Source organism: Atheta coriaria, unplaced genomic scaffold (genome assembly GCF_025399875.1).
Source record: "Atheta coriaria isolate IRGN ID8LTWV9N9 unplaced genomic scaffold, Caltech_Dcor_3.1 hic_scaffold_6_pilon, whole genome shotgun sequence".
In the NCBI taxonomy this organism is placed as follows: Eukaryota; Metazoa; Arthropoda; class Insecta; order Coleoptera; family Staphylinidae; genus Dalotia; species Dalotia coriaria.
In genome coordinates, this window is record NW_027045448.1 from 91,474 (window position 1) to 104,325 (window position 12,852).

Below are 12,852 nucleotides of genomic sequence, written 5' to 3' on the forward strand. Positions count from 1 at the left end.
AAAATTTAATTTTTGAGATGATTTTTGTTAAAATACATGCAGATAAAGCGGTTAACTATAAAAAGTCCTTGTTTGTTTCATTGTTTAACAAGTTGCCTATATCCACAGGATAATTTGCAAAATACTATCTGCCATTTTGACTATTTGGCTAATTTGACTGCAAATTTTGAGTCAATCCACCACGAATTAACCAAAATTAAACATTAAATAACCACACATTGTAAATTGAACAAAAAACCCCAGTGCGTTAATGCCTCCGACGCAAATCTTCGCTTAATGCGCCGTAATCCGTGCACTGTTTCGGTCGATCGCGTCCAATCGGAAAATCGCCTTCTTCCGAATCCGTTTTCTTCGATTTTCCTTGGGCCGCGCGCTGTGGCGGCGGACTCGCGCGCCAAACATCAATACGCCGATCGTCGTGTGCGTTCGCCGTGGCGTCGGCGGTGTTGGCGGCGGCGGCGGCGCGCTCACTCTGTGGGTGTTACAATCAATAGGGGCAGCCCGTCGGCGGCGCGCGTGTCGGTGTCGGGCAGTCGCGCGGTGGCAAACGGTGCGCGAGTGTGCGGCCCTCAAAAGCCAGAGTGTGAATGAGAGCGCTCGCGTTGTGATATTTAACGCAAGAGCGATATATCATCATGCAGCCGCCGCCGAGAAAGGTGCGAAACTCAACAATTCACTTCCAAAACCCACTGAAAATCACTTAAAATCACAATCAAATCGGAATTATTTCAATTTGCGCGTTCAACTGGTGGCAAAATTGTTGAAAATCCATGTTGGCTATCAATGTGGGAATCTGGGAATGTGGGCAAATGTGTCATGAGTGCCAGCGGGATGGTGATGCGAGCGTGTTTTTGTGATTTCAGGGCAACTACGCGAAGTTCCTCAAGAACCTGCACTCCGAGCAGGTGAACAAACTGCTGGCGAAGAATCAGCACGAGTGTGATCTACTCGAGGATATTCGCACGTTTATTATCAAAAGATGCGCCATCGAACGATCCTATTCAGATGTAAGGCACCATTTTATAACGATTTAAACACTCACGCATTACTTTTTTTTCGATTTCTAACTCAACGCGAGAATAATTATAAGCGATTTTTCACTCGTGTTAAATATCGATTTTCGTGTTTGTATTTTTTAGGCGCTGCTTAAAATATCGTCAGCTTATCTCAATAAGAAAATACCCAATATACCCGACATCAAGCTGGATGGCGGTGATGAAAAATGGTAATATGTTTAAAATATATTTAAATCATGCTATAACTTACGTTTCTTCAGGAATATGTGGAATGTTTGGCGCACAGTACTCGAAGAAAACGAAAAATTAGCAAGGGCACGTCTTGCAGCTGTCGAAGTCTTTCAGCAGCAGATCGCAGAAGAAGCGAAAGTTCTGCGATCACATAAAGTAGCTGCATCGAAAAAAGTAAGCAAAAAAAAAACCCAGCAAACTTTATTTCACTCATCATCGATATTACAAAGCGACGCCATTTATATCTACCGCCCTGGGGAATTCTGGCCACACACCACTGATCCAATTACCTACACGCCGTTTTTAATTTTAATGTATTCCATTGATACTTCGTGCGTGAAGTGAATCAAATCAAACCGAGCGCTAATAATAACTCGTTCGTATTTTGATTTGCTGTAAATAAAACAATGTTTGTTTACTGACGCATGCATGGTTGCCTATACTATACAAAATAAAATACTTTCAGTGTGTGGATCAATTGGCGCTCGTTCAAAAGGAACTACAGACCTGTGTGCAGGACGTGGACAAAACGAAAAAGCTCTACTTCGATGAAGAACACTGCGCACATGATGTCAGAGATAAAGCACGCGATATTGAAGAAAAGTACGTATATCAATTACAATATATAGTGGACCATTGTGGTTATGATGAATAAATTTGCAGGTTAAAAAAGAAAAAAGGTTCCTTCTTTCAGTCCATCACATCGCTACAAAAGAACAGCGCTAAGTTTTCATCGAAACGTGAACAACTCGAAGAAAAGTCCGCAGGCGCACGAAATGACTACTTATTGTGCTTAGCAGCTGCGAACGCGCATCAAAATCGCTACTTCCTGGTGGATTTGCAGCTGTGTATGTCCACAATGGAGAGTAATGTCTTTGACAAAGTAGCCGAATTTCTAATGCTTATGGGTCGCACCGAGCTGCTCACTTGTTCGGCAATGCAAAACTCTTTCTCGACGATTCGTGACCAGGCCAAGCAGTTAACCCGCGAGTATAATCTGCAATGCGTTTACCTGTACTACCCCGTGCTCAAACAGCACATTCAGTATGAGTACGAGCCATGCGACAACGACCCCATAGAGGTGATCAGCGCAGATCATGAAAACGCCGCTGCTACGCTCAGCAAGGAGGCACGCAGATGGGCGACAAAGATCGCGCGAGAAAACGCCAATATTCGTGACGGCGTTAGAAAACTGCAGATTTATCATGCGTTGAGGGAATCCGGGCAGAGGGTACGAAGTGCATTCATTTAAATTTAATGAGCTGTAAAATTGTTTGACATGAATCGAGTGTGAATGCTTTCAATTGAATTAAAATCAAACACTTGGTTGGTTTTAGGTGGATCCGAACGATCAAAACGGGCCAGATTTAGATACAAAGATGGAGGATCTCAAGCAGTCCATACGTCGCTCGGAAACGTCCAAAATGAAAGCGGAAGCGCGATTGGAATACCTGCGAGCTGGCGGGGTGAATGTTGACGAATGGCTTCAAGAGGCAGAAACACTAAATGTACAGGATATACAAAGATCAGCTAGTTCTCTATCAGTAAGTATCTTTTAAAAAAATGTTTTTTGTGTTTTTAATGTTTTTTTATGCGTTGAAGGATCATCCAAGTTCAGACTCATATTACGATAGTGATTTTGCTGATGGAGAACCTAGCGCAACGCCACAACCGCCTGTGGACGTTAAAATTGAAACAGATTACGATGAACGGCCTGTTGTTGACAGCGACGAAGAAGACTCCCAACAGGAGGTCGACGGTGAGTGGGGTAGGGCAACGACTTCATACTACGCAACGAGTGTTTAGCATGATGTCTGTTGCGCACATTTTCAATATTTGCTTAAAACATTTACGATACATTAACAATTAAACACGATTTTAACACTTTTAACAAATTTTCACTTTAAATTACTCTTTTATAACAATTAACACGAACTTATGGGTGTTTTTTCTGGATGAAACTCAGCTTATCTACGCAAATATGCTTTGATGGTCAATTTGATATCCATTTTATCAAATTTAAGCTTGGCTCGCTCGCATTTCAAGCTGATAATCGCTGAGCAATGTTTTCACTTCATATAAACAATTACAATTACTTCTTTTGCATACTACCTTTATTTTTACTAATATATTGTTTAGCAATGCTCGAGCAAGAACGACAGAGGATAGAACAAATGACAGCCGGTTGGGATGATCCCACCCAAGTTGATTGGGGTGCGGTGGCTGGTGAAGAAACCGAAGCAGTTGCGGATGCCGCTCCAGCTGAAGAACCCGCCCCGCCAACTGCAGTGTTAAAATGTACCGCTATATATTCCTATACGGTAAAGAATATTAATCAAAATAATATTAATTTAGATTTAATTCATAAAAAAATATTTGCAGGCACAAAATCCAGATGAATTAACAATTGTGGAAAATGAACAACTTGAGGTAGTTGGTGAAGGCGACGGTGACGGATGGTTACGCGCAAGAAATTATCGCGGAGAAGAAGGATACGTCCCACATAACTACCTCGATGTGGAACGAGAGCAATCAGCGACAACGCCTGGCCTTCAAAACCAAATCTCCTTCTCTTCTGTAGACTACACTATTGACCAGGAGGATGATGTGACGGCAAACACAGACACCGCCAATCAATCGCCCGATCAAGTTTCGGTTATTGCCGCCCCCACAGCCGCCATTCAACCGGACGCATTCGAACCAAAAACTGAATATTGCGTCGCACTTTATGACTACGACGGTGATCCACCTGAAGAGTTAACCTTCGATGAAGGCAATGTTATTAGGTTGATCAGTAGATGCGCGCACAGTATCGATGACGGGTGGTGGAAAGGTGAATTGGAGGGGCGTATTGGTAACTTCCCTTCACTGGTGGTTGAGCTATGTGACGAATATGGTGAACCATTATCGAATCCAGAGGATCAAAGCCCACCACCATCGGCACCACCGGTGTTTACTCCACCGGACGTACCGGAGGATTTTATTAATGACATGGACATTACGCCAACTGAGGATGACATGCCGCTGCCGGGGTTTGAGCCGCCTAGCATAGCTCCACCTCCGGCACCACCTGGCGCGGAAGCGGAATCTGACCCGGAACCGCCCACACCTCCAGCTAATTCCGCCAGGTTCAAAATGGAGATGACCAGAGGGCAGAAAGAGCAATACGGCACGCAATTTGAAGGCAGTGACATTCCAAGTAGGATAATATCATAAGTTAATTTAACTTAAAATAAAAAATCATTTTTTGTAGCAATTGATATCACAACAGTAGCGACAGTAGATTCCGACGGTAATGAAAAAGAAGACGAAGAAGACGATGATGGATTGGGCGTGGTGCAGATAGAAATAACAGCTGCCACGCCCATGATGGAAGAACCGGAGCAACCATTCCCCCCACCAGAGGAGTCCAGCAATCATGAACAGGATGATCACGAACCAGAAGAATTACCACCAGTCCCCGAAGAAGAAGAGGAAGAAACACCTCGTATGTGCCGCAAACCACCTCAGGCACCAGTTGCTTCAGACGATGGTGACCTACCCCATGTGGCCGATACTCCACCCTGCCCGATTAGTAGCAGTTCCGAGGGCGATACCACGGGCCCATCAACAGCGGAAAATTCAGTCAGCCACGCTCCACCTCAGCAAGGGTCAGAGGATGCACCCAAACAAGTGGTCGGCGGCAGGGCAAGCATTCCCGACGAACTGGAGCCGCACCAATTGGCGCGGCTGCAAGAACTCAAGGAGTCCAACGCATAGTACGCCTAGTGCAAGTAAGATTATTTAAAATTTAATAAGCGAGCGCGGACGCCGGAATAATGAAGAAATAAATAAACATGATATACATGAAGGTAAGGCTCCTATAGGTTTAATTGTGCGTACGCTTTATATAACAATTTAAGCTGCTTTTGATCATTTGAGCATCTCTTCGACGACAAACTCAATAACAAACAGGCGCAAACAATGAATAAATGACGGGTCAATTATAGTTTCCATTACAGACGTCATGCATCCCTTATATTACGAAAATAGAAAGTATGTTATTACAAATTAATTGAATAATCTATGTTTCTCCTATGGCGTCAAGGAGATGTTCGGCAAAAGCATCAATTTGTAAATTATGAACAGAGTGTTAAATTCGCGTTTGAAGAAAAATGAAAAAAAAGTAAGAAAAATGAAATTCGACGACATAGCGGATAGATTAATTATAAACACAATAAAAATATTAGCGGGTATTCAATTGAAATTAACTACAAATTACATCCGAGAAGGTTTACACTAAAAGTATTGCGTTACAATCGTTTAAAACAATAGGAAACGTTAAACTTGTGTATTTGTATGCAACGAGAACTTTTTTATTTGACAGCTATGTTGATGTCAATGACGAATATTTTTCATAACCTAGTAAATCTGCTAGACATTTGCAAATGCAATGAAAAACTGCAATCTTATGACTTGTGACATAATTTACGCTTGTGTACAGTTCAAGCAGCGCGATAGTAGAAACGTTCGATGGATTTCGTTTGTAAACTAAGAGAAAATGGCGGCCGCGGTACTCAAACAAGCATTAGAAACTAACAATAGCAATAATTTCATTTCGTTTGAATGTTAACCAAGCGAAAATTGCGGAAAAAGTGCGCAAAATGTCAAAAAAATCGTCATGCGAATGTCAAACAAAAACAAATATCATTTATCATCATGTAGATTGTGTACATACTTAACGTTAAACACTAAAGAAGTGAACAAACAAAGCAAAACACTCACAAACACTCACTTACACAGGCGTCATTTTTTGAGAAGAAAAAAAAAACGTTTTAAATGATAAATTGAAATATTGATTGTGTAATTATCATTATTGTTAAGTATTATTACTATTACAAATTGTAACATTAAGTAGGCGAATGTGGTGTAGCGACTGTTTTGTTTTAAGTTTGTAAACCAGTAGAGGCTGATCACAGTGTGTGAAAATGCGTCGACGTCGATTTGTTTTATACGTTGCATCGACGGACGCAGGCGCAGAAGAAACTCGTTGTCTGTAATTATTTATTACCATTAATTAGTTGTTAAGAGAAGGTAAAAGTAAACAAATTAAATAATTAAGTACGAACCTGGGCGCCTATTATAAATGAGAATAACGTATAGATAACACTCATTCGTATGTACTTACTTACTTACGTTATAAACTTATGACAAGGACGAAGAGGAAATTGAGGAAGAATATTATTGTTAATCGTCACATCTATACTTGACTACATCTTGATATTTTCTCATTATCTTCTTCGTTGTCCGACTCGTTTGCTGAAAAGCCAAACAAAACAATTAATTAATTACAATTTTGAGACACTCTGCAATATTTGCAGGTTGAAAAAAAAAACAAATAAAATTGCAAGCTCGAATCGATGATATGAACAACACAAAACTAAAAAAAAACTAAAACAAATGAAGAACGGTAAATAAATGTTACTTGAGTGTAGACAAAGTGTTGACGAATGATTTGTTTTTTGAATGGTAGTGTTTAACAAAGCGAACGAAAGATTAATTACGTTTATTTTGCTTTACGAATCTCCTAACCTCTAAAGAAATGTCGAAGGTGTGGAAATCAATCACTTCACAAGTGCTTTTTATCGTAGATTAACGTTTAAATGTGTTTACTTACTGCTTTCCAACGTTGATTAAACTTTGGTTCGATTTTTAGTGTATAGCCTATAGCGGTAACTGTGGAACCCGACGTGACATAAAACTAACCTCAACTCCGTGCTATGCGCGCGCTAATCCTGCTGGCTTAAATCGCGATCATAACCTCTCACTCAGCACACGACCCAAAACAATATTCGATGGATACACGTGACGTATGTGATTAGATGCCGTTTGTGAGCGCGATAGAAAAGTATATAACACACGTTTGAATGTAATATTTAAATTCCCCGTCTTCTTTCAGCGGTGCCTTCTTATATTGTAAAGAAACAAATCATTTAACAAAAACGAAACGACTACTCTCAGAAAACACGAGATCATCAAACTAACACAATTTAAATGAAGCAAAACAAAAAAAAAATAAGGTCGCAGTCACACAAATGAAAAAACATAGTATAATGCTCTTGTTCAAGTGAATTTTTCCTTCTTACCTAAGCGTAATGTAAACCTAAACGTACCTATACGATTCGTATTCGACACAATTTGATTTTTGTCTGATATTATTGAAGAAAAACCAAAGAAAAACATGAAAAACAAATCTAACAAAAATGTACTTATTACCCAAGCGAATAACTATAAATAAAATTATGTAGAACAGTGAAAAATAATCGATACTTAAATTGTCTCAAAATTTTATTCCCGATTCAGTTCTTATACCGCAAGTCAAGTAAAAGAAAGACGGGAATAATAATACCACAAATGGCCTTAATTTTTGGGCCAATTCTCACGGTCAAATAGACTAAATTATCGATTAATGTATGCAAATAACTCCGATGTGAACTCACCTATGCCACCCCCATGTGAAAGACCAGCGACTCGTGATAAAACCATCGGTGAATAATCCATCACTATGGAAATCCTGCGCGTCCATCCGTAAACCAACTCTATCCGAATCTGTATCCTTTGAACACTCAGTCTTCCTACACCTGCGATAAAAGTGACTACGAAGGCAGGCAGAATGTCGCAGCAAAATAGCCCGCGGGATTCCATCTCGGACTCCTCGGGGAGCTCCCCGAATGCAGTTTATATGCTGCGCAGCGATAAGGAGACGTCCGACCTTATTCTCTTTGGACAATTGGTAGCAAAACATCAACGTTCCGCGACTGTACGAAGAGCTAGTAGTGCCTCGCTGCGCAACAAGCAGGATTCATTCGCTAAAAGTCAGGATGATCTTACTGTTCCGGTGAACCCACCGCCCGAACGCGGATATCGAAGATCTTTGGATAGTACTTACCGACAAAGCTTGGAATCCATCTCGGAGTATAAACCGAAGAATTTCGTGTCTTCGACATCCCTGGGGCCAACACCGTATCGAGATAACTTGGAGTCAACTTGTTCCGATTGTACGGATTATGCAACACGCAGTGCAACGGTTGAGCGTGATGGAATGCATGATAATCGTACGTTTCAATCGCCGAGTTCGGCGAGTTATCTCAGTTGGATTGAAAGTGTGAATGCGGCCACCATCAGCGCCACCTCTGCCACCCCAACAAAGCTACCCAACTCGGCCAATTCCACTCTGGATGAGAAAAACATGGATGTCGACAGCAAAGTGGGCGAGTGGAATAATTTCTGGTTGAATTACAATAATCCGCACACGAGGTACATGACCAGCCCGCATGTCGGCAACTCAACGACGTGCGATGATCGCACCGGGGATGATGTTTCTGATTGTAAGAGTACTTGCAGCACGCAGAGGGAGTTCAACGAGAAGCTGGCGGGCGAGCAGGTGGTTCTTACCTTTGACGAGGTGCAGGAGGCGTTGAATTGTGCTCAGCGCGTGGTGGACATTCTGCAGAAGGCGATCAAGCGCAGCGACAACGACGTGGAACTATTCATCGAACGTGGCCGCCATGATTCTTATTATTCGACGCATACGGTGAGCATATTGGGTTGCCTATCTTAATATATTTTATTAATATAATTATTGTATGGTTGTAGATATCAGTCAACGAAGACAGTTACCGCGATCGTTTCTTCTCGTTTGATGCACAAACGACACCGCGGCCATCTTTAAAACCGCAACCCACCACACAACAACCGCAACCAACGTCGAATAGTTGTATAAACGCGATATTAAACACCGGCGTGGCGGACATCTTGAAGCGTGTGATCAACAAGCGTCGTGAAGTGCTCACATCCGACGAAGGACAGAGCACGCCCCGGAGCAGCTTTTCCGAGTGGTCGTCGGGTGCTAAATAATATTTAATGAGTCACATCATCAATTTTATCATCAAGATACAAGAAAGCATTATTTAGTACATATTTACACTCATTCATATAGTCAGTGCTCAAATTAATGCTAATACGATGTAAAGCATGCTAATTTAATGATTATTCAACAATTAAGACAATCACAGAAGTAAATATTACTGTTTTAAATGATGGCGGCGTATGGCAACCATTTTTCTGCAATTTTTGATTATGAAACTTTGTAAAATATTGTACCCTATGGTTCAAACACACAAACTAATTGTTTATGAATGTTGTATTTGCGAATAATACGAATTGTTTAAATTATTTTCGTTATTTCCGCGCAGACAATCACGGACGACTTGTTGTTTTCATTGTATTAACATTTAATTAACTTTCAACTAGTCTTAAGTCACTTTTGATGTTTTATGCTGTACGTTTATGTTACCTGGCTTAAGTTCGAATTTGGCGCTCTGTGCCGCTGCATTTGCTTATGTGTTAAATGTGTTTACGTTTACGTTTGCACCTTTCTCTTTCAGAAAAATTCTGCTTTCAGTGCAAGAGTGTTGTGGCAGTGGCAAGAGGCCAGCACCAGTACTTTCAGTGCACGTCAACACCACACGGAATTCCAGCACATCGAATTCGCAGAAGAAGAGCTGCTTAATTTAAGTCTGTGGAAGACCCTTCGCGAGTTAAGTCGAAGTGCGCACAATAGTAGTACATCCGGATGTCCGAAAGAGATTAGCAACGAATTTTGGAGCTGCAGATGGAACGTATGTTGCGCTAGCGGCTGGAACCGACGAAAATACAGCGAAGAAGACGAAGGTGAGGCCCAAATTCAATAAAATCGATGTTAAATATTATAGGTTATTTCCTATTTAAGTCTACTTTAGTACAATTTGAGGTTGTAGTTTAGAAATCATGGCTACCACAGAACAATTCTCCCTTCGATGGAACAACTTTCACTCAAACATTGCATCAGGTTTCCATGACTTACTCGAAGCAGCTGACTTGGTGGATGTGACTTTGGCTGTTGAGGGTCAATTCCTGCATGCACACAAACTGGTGCTGTCTATATGCAGTCCATATTTCAAGGAGATGTTCAAGCAGAACCCATGCAAGCATCCAATCATTATATTGAAGGATGTAACACATAAAAATCTCAAAGATATTCTTGAGTTCATGTATTTGGGGGAAGTGAATGTCTTGAGGGAGAATCTGCCAGTTTTCCTAAGGACTGCAGAGCTTCTGCAAGTAAAAGGACTCAGTTGTGATGATACTGTGAGTAATTATTTAAAAATCTGCTTTATGAGACTGAAAGTTATTGTATTTTACAGCAAAGTAATAGTTCAAAGTCATCTGGTAGCAATAGCAATAGCAACATTAAGATGGAGGATGATCAAAGTGATTTGCACGAAGCATACGACGATTACGAAGAGAATATTGTGCAAATGCCGGTAACCAACAGCAGTCCGAACAAACGCTCAAAGCATGTGCAGAACTCGAACGCGAAGAAGGTGCGCAACGCCGTGGAGGAGCTAAGTAATCTAAACCAAAAACAGGCGGCCAAAGATGACACAGACGAACCGCGCTATTCCGAGTCGCCTGTAGCCAGGAGCAACGACTACGAAGGCGACGATTTGTCCATGGAGTTTAAGCAGAATAATGACTCAGGTGTTGGATTCATGAACAACTCAAACAATAGTGAGATTGCTGGACAAGAACAAGGTAAGATTTTCGTTCCATTTGCGAATAAACTTTGAAAAATCTTAAACGCATGATTGATAGTTGGCTTGCATTTTATTTCATGGCTTGACATAACAAACAGGACTGGCAAGGTACTAAACATTAATATACAGCAATATTAACCAAAATCAGCTCTGCTTGATAATAATAATAAAAATGCAACAAATGAACATGCGAATGGCGTTTTGGCACGACTTGTGAGTTGTATTCGATGTATCGAACAAATGGAATTGTTTGAAAATAGGTTATATAGGTGGTGTGTTAGGGCCGAGCCAAAAATTCAAGTGCAAGCAATGCGGGCGGGCATTCACACGGCGCGATCACCTCAAGACGCACGAGAAGAACATCCATGGCGACGCCGCGGGCCCGTTTGCGTGCAAAATGTGCGCGCAGTATTACAAGAACGCCGAAAGTCTGCGCAAGCACGTCGCCAAGTTTCATCTGCACCACCTGGCGAACAAGACTGTTCTCCTCGACCAGCGAGTTTAACTGCAACAAGTGCAATTTGAATGATATTTAATAATACACAATACTCTAAATCAAGCAAAATGACTGAGAAACTTTAGACAAAAACGACTGAATATTGTTAATTATTGTAAGATTAATCTCTCTAGTCGAGTGCCAATCATTTAAGAAGCAAATCTACACGATTTTCTTGGGGAAACTAGTTGGTTACTTCTTTCTTTACTGTGGTGATAGCTTTCTGGGTTTACAGGGTGCTAATTTGTGTACTAAAGTATTGAAGTTGCATATATTCTTATCAGTAAAGATTTCATTCATTTTTTTTTATTATTGAATATGCAAAATCATTGCTTTGGTGCACATTAAAAACATTACTTTGTACGTCTGGTGGTTCGGTTGCTTCTCAAAGGTAAAAACTATGTGATTCGTCGCTTGCTCGTCGGCCATTTTGTTTAACCGCTCAACTTTCAGACATAATTACCTTCACCGTAGACGAAAAAGGCCACGTCTACTGCCCGTATTGCTACAAGAAGTTCGTGAATCGCTACAATCTGAAGGTGCACATTCGCGATAAGCACGATTCGAGCGCATCTAATTTAGACTGCGTCATCTGCAAGAAAACGATGCGCAACAAGAGTTGCCTACGGGTACACATGTACCACCATCGCAAGCAACAGGAGCAGCTCAACACGAATAATAAAAATAGTCAGTTAAATGACAGGTAAAAACAAAAACAAAGAATGAACAAAATCGATTTTCGATGGATTCACATCCGCGAATACACGTCCTGAACAGGTAAAGCCGTCCCAACTTTAGCCAACAAATATCTCTTTATAGTCTCTTATTTTTCTGTCATGACATTTTTGTGTTGTATTTATTTATGTTATACACTGTTTTCTAATGTTATTTGTATTGTACTTAACTTAGCGCAAAGATTTGCTGCAAATGGATAGTTCTAAGTCATTATTTAATCAGACTATCCCTAAAGGTTAGCTAGATGTTAGTTTAATTGGTATTAATGTCAAACATTTCGTTCTCTCTCTGAAGCAATATTTAAAAAAAAAAATGGTATTAGGTTAATATTACAACGAATTTTTAAGAATTTATGAACAAATATTAAGCGATTAACGTCTACGGGGATTCAAGTATCAAATATCAAATATAGTTTTAGGCTGTGGTAACAAAGCAACGAATAAAAGTGATTTTAAATGTGTAATCGTCGTGTGGCAGTATTAACAAGATGTATTTTTGTATTTATATGCGTTATGACGAGATGGATTCTTGGTAATGGTTTATTTTCTTTCTTATTTTATTATTTTTACCATCAAAGCTAAATTATATAATATATTTTCATGTTGTTTAATTTATTCGCAAGTTATCGAATGTATTTATGGTTACTTAATGAATAATTTTCAAGATGTGTACTTGTAACTTATTATTTCTGGGTGTAATTGTTATTTTTATTATTAATTAAAATATTTTCATGATATTAGTTTATGTGTTGCATGAT

At 40.3% G+C, this 12,852-nt stretch overlaps 3 protein-coding genes and 2 long non-coding RNA genes across 10 annotated transcripts; 3 read left to right on the forward strand and 2 right to left on the reverse strand.

Moving 5' to 3' along the window:
* Positions 1 to 175: 175 nt before the first annotated feature.
* On the forward strand, positions 176 to 7,549 carry nwk (nervous wreck). 3 transcript variants are annotated; one of them, XM_065304996.1, is made up of 11 exons: positions 176 to 656; positions 864 to 1,007; positions 1,140 to 1,225; positions 1,277 to 1,421; positions 1,714 to 1,850; positions 1,911 to 2,478; positions 2,585 to 2,791; positions 2,850 to 3,015; positions 3,387 to 3,568; positions 3,630 to 4,446; positions 4,501 to 7,549. In XM_065304996.1, the coding sequence occupies exons 1-11, from the start codon at positions 636 to 638 to the stop codon at positions 5,004 to 5,006; spliced, it is 2,979 nt and encodes a 992-aa protein (XP_065161068.1). In that variant the 5' UTR covers positions 176 to 635; the 3' UTR covers positions 5,007 to 7,549. The 3 variants fall into 3 exon arrangements, with proteins under 3 accessions (XP_065161068.1, XP_065161070.1, XP_065161069.1); XM_065304998.1 differs by having other exon boundaries at positions 177 to 656; positions 2,850 to 3,006; XM_065304997.1 differs by having other exon boundaries at positions 189 to 242.
* Positions 6,070 to 8,795, reverse strand: LOC135793890 (uncharacterized). The gene is made up of 4 exons (XR_010548739.1): positions 8,682 to 8,795; positions 8,176 to 8,460; positions 7,727 to 8,095; positions 6,070 to 6,545 (listed from the first exon to the last, which is right to left on the reverse strand). It is a non-coding gene; the product is annotated as an uncharacterized lncRNA (long non-coding RNA).
* LOC135793888 (uncharacterized) lies at positions 7,900 to 9,487 on the forward strand. Its single transcript, XM_065305007.1, has 2 exons — positions 7,900 to 8,820; positions 8,883 to 9,487. The coding sequence occupies exons 1-2, from the start codon at positions 7,900 to 7,902 to the stop codon at positions 9,141 to 9,143; spliced, it is 1,182 nt and encodes a 393-aa protein (XP_065161079.1). The 3' UTR covers positions 9,144 to 9,487.
* LOC135793892 (uncharacterized) lies at positions 9,146 to 11,816 on the reverse strand. Its single transcript, XR_010548740.1, has 2 exons — positions 11,718 to 11,816; positions 9,146 to 11,369 (listed from the first exon to the last, which is right to left on the reverse strand). It is a non-coding gene; the product is annotated as an uncharacterized lncRNA (long non-coding RNA).
* LOC135793887 (protein tramtrack, beta isoform-like) lies at positions 9,525 to 12,829 on the forward strand. Of its 4 annotated transcripts, XM_065305004.1 has the most exons (4): positions 9,525 to 9,959; positions 10,051 to 10,415; positions 10,472 to 10,862; positions 11,814 to 12,829. In XM_065305004.1, exons 1-4 carry the CDS (start codon positions 9,563 to 9,565, stop codon positions 12,065 to 12,067), a joined length of 1,407 nt encoding a protein of 468 aa, XP_065161076.1. In that variant the 5' UTR covers positions 9,525 to 9,562; the 3' UTR covers positions 12,068 to 12,829. The 4 variants fall into 4 exon arrangements, with proteins under 4 accessions (XP_065161076.1, XP_065161075.1, XP_065161077.1 ...); XM_065305003.1 differs by lacking the exons at positions 9,525 to 9,959; positions 11,814 to 12,829 and adding an exon at positions 11,125 to 11,544 and having other exon boundaries at positions 10,056 to 10,415; XM_065305005.1 differs by lacking the exons at positions 9,525 to 9,959; positions 11,814 to 12,829 and adding an exon at positions 11,134 to 11,544 and having other exon boundaries at positions 10,056 to 10,415.
* Positions 12,830 to 12,852: the final 23 nt, after the last annotated feature.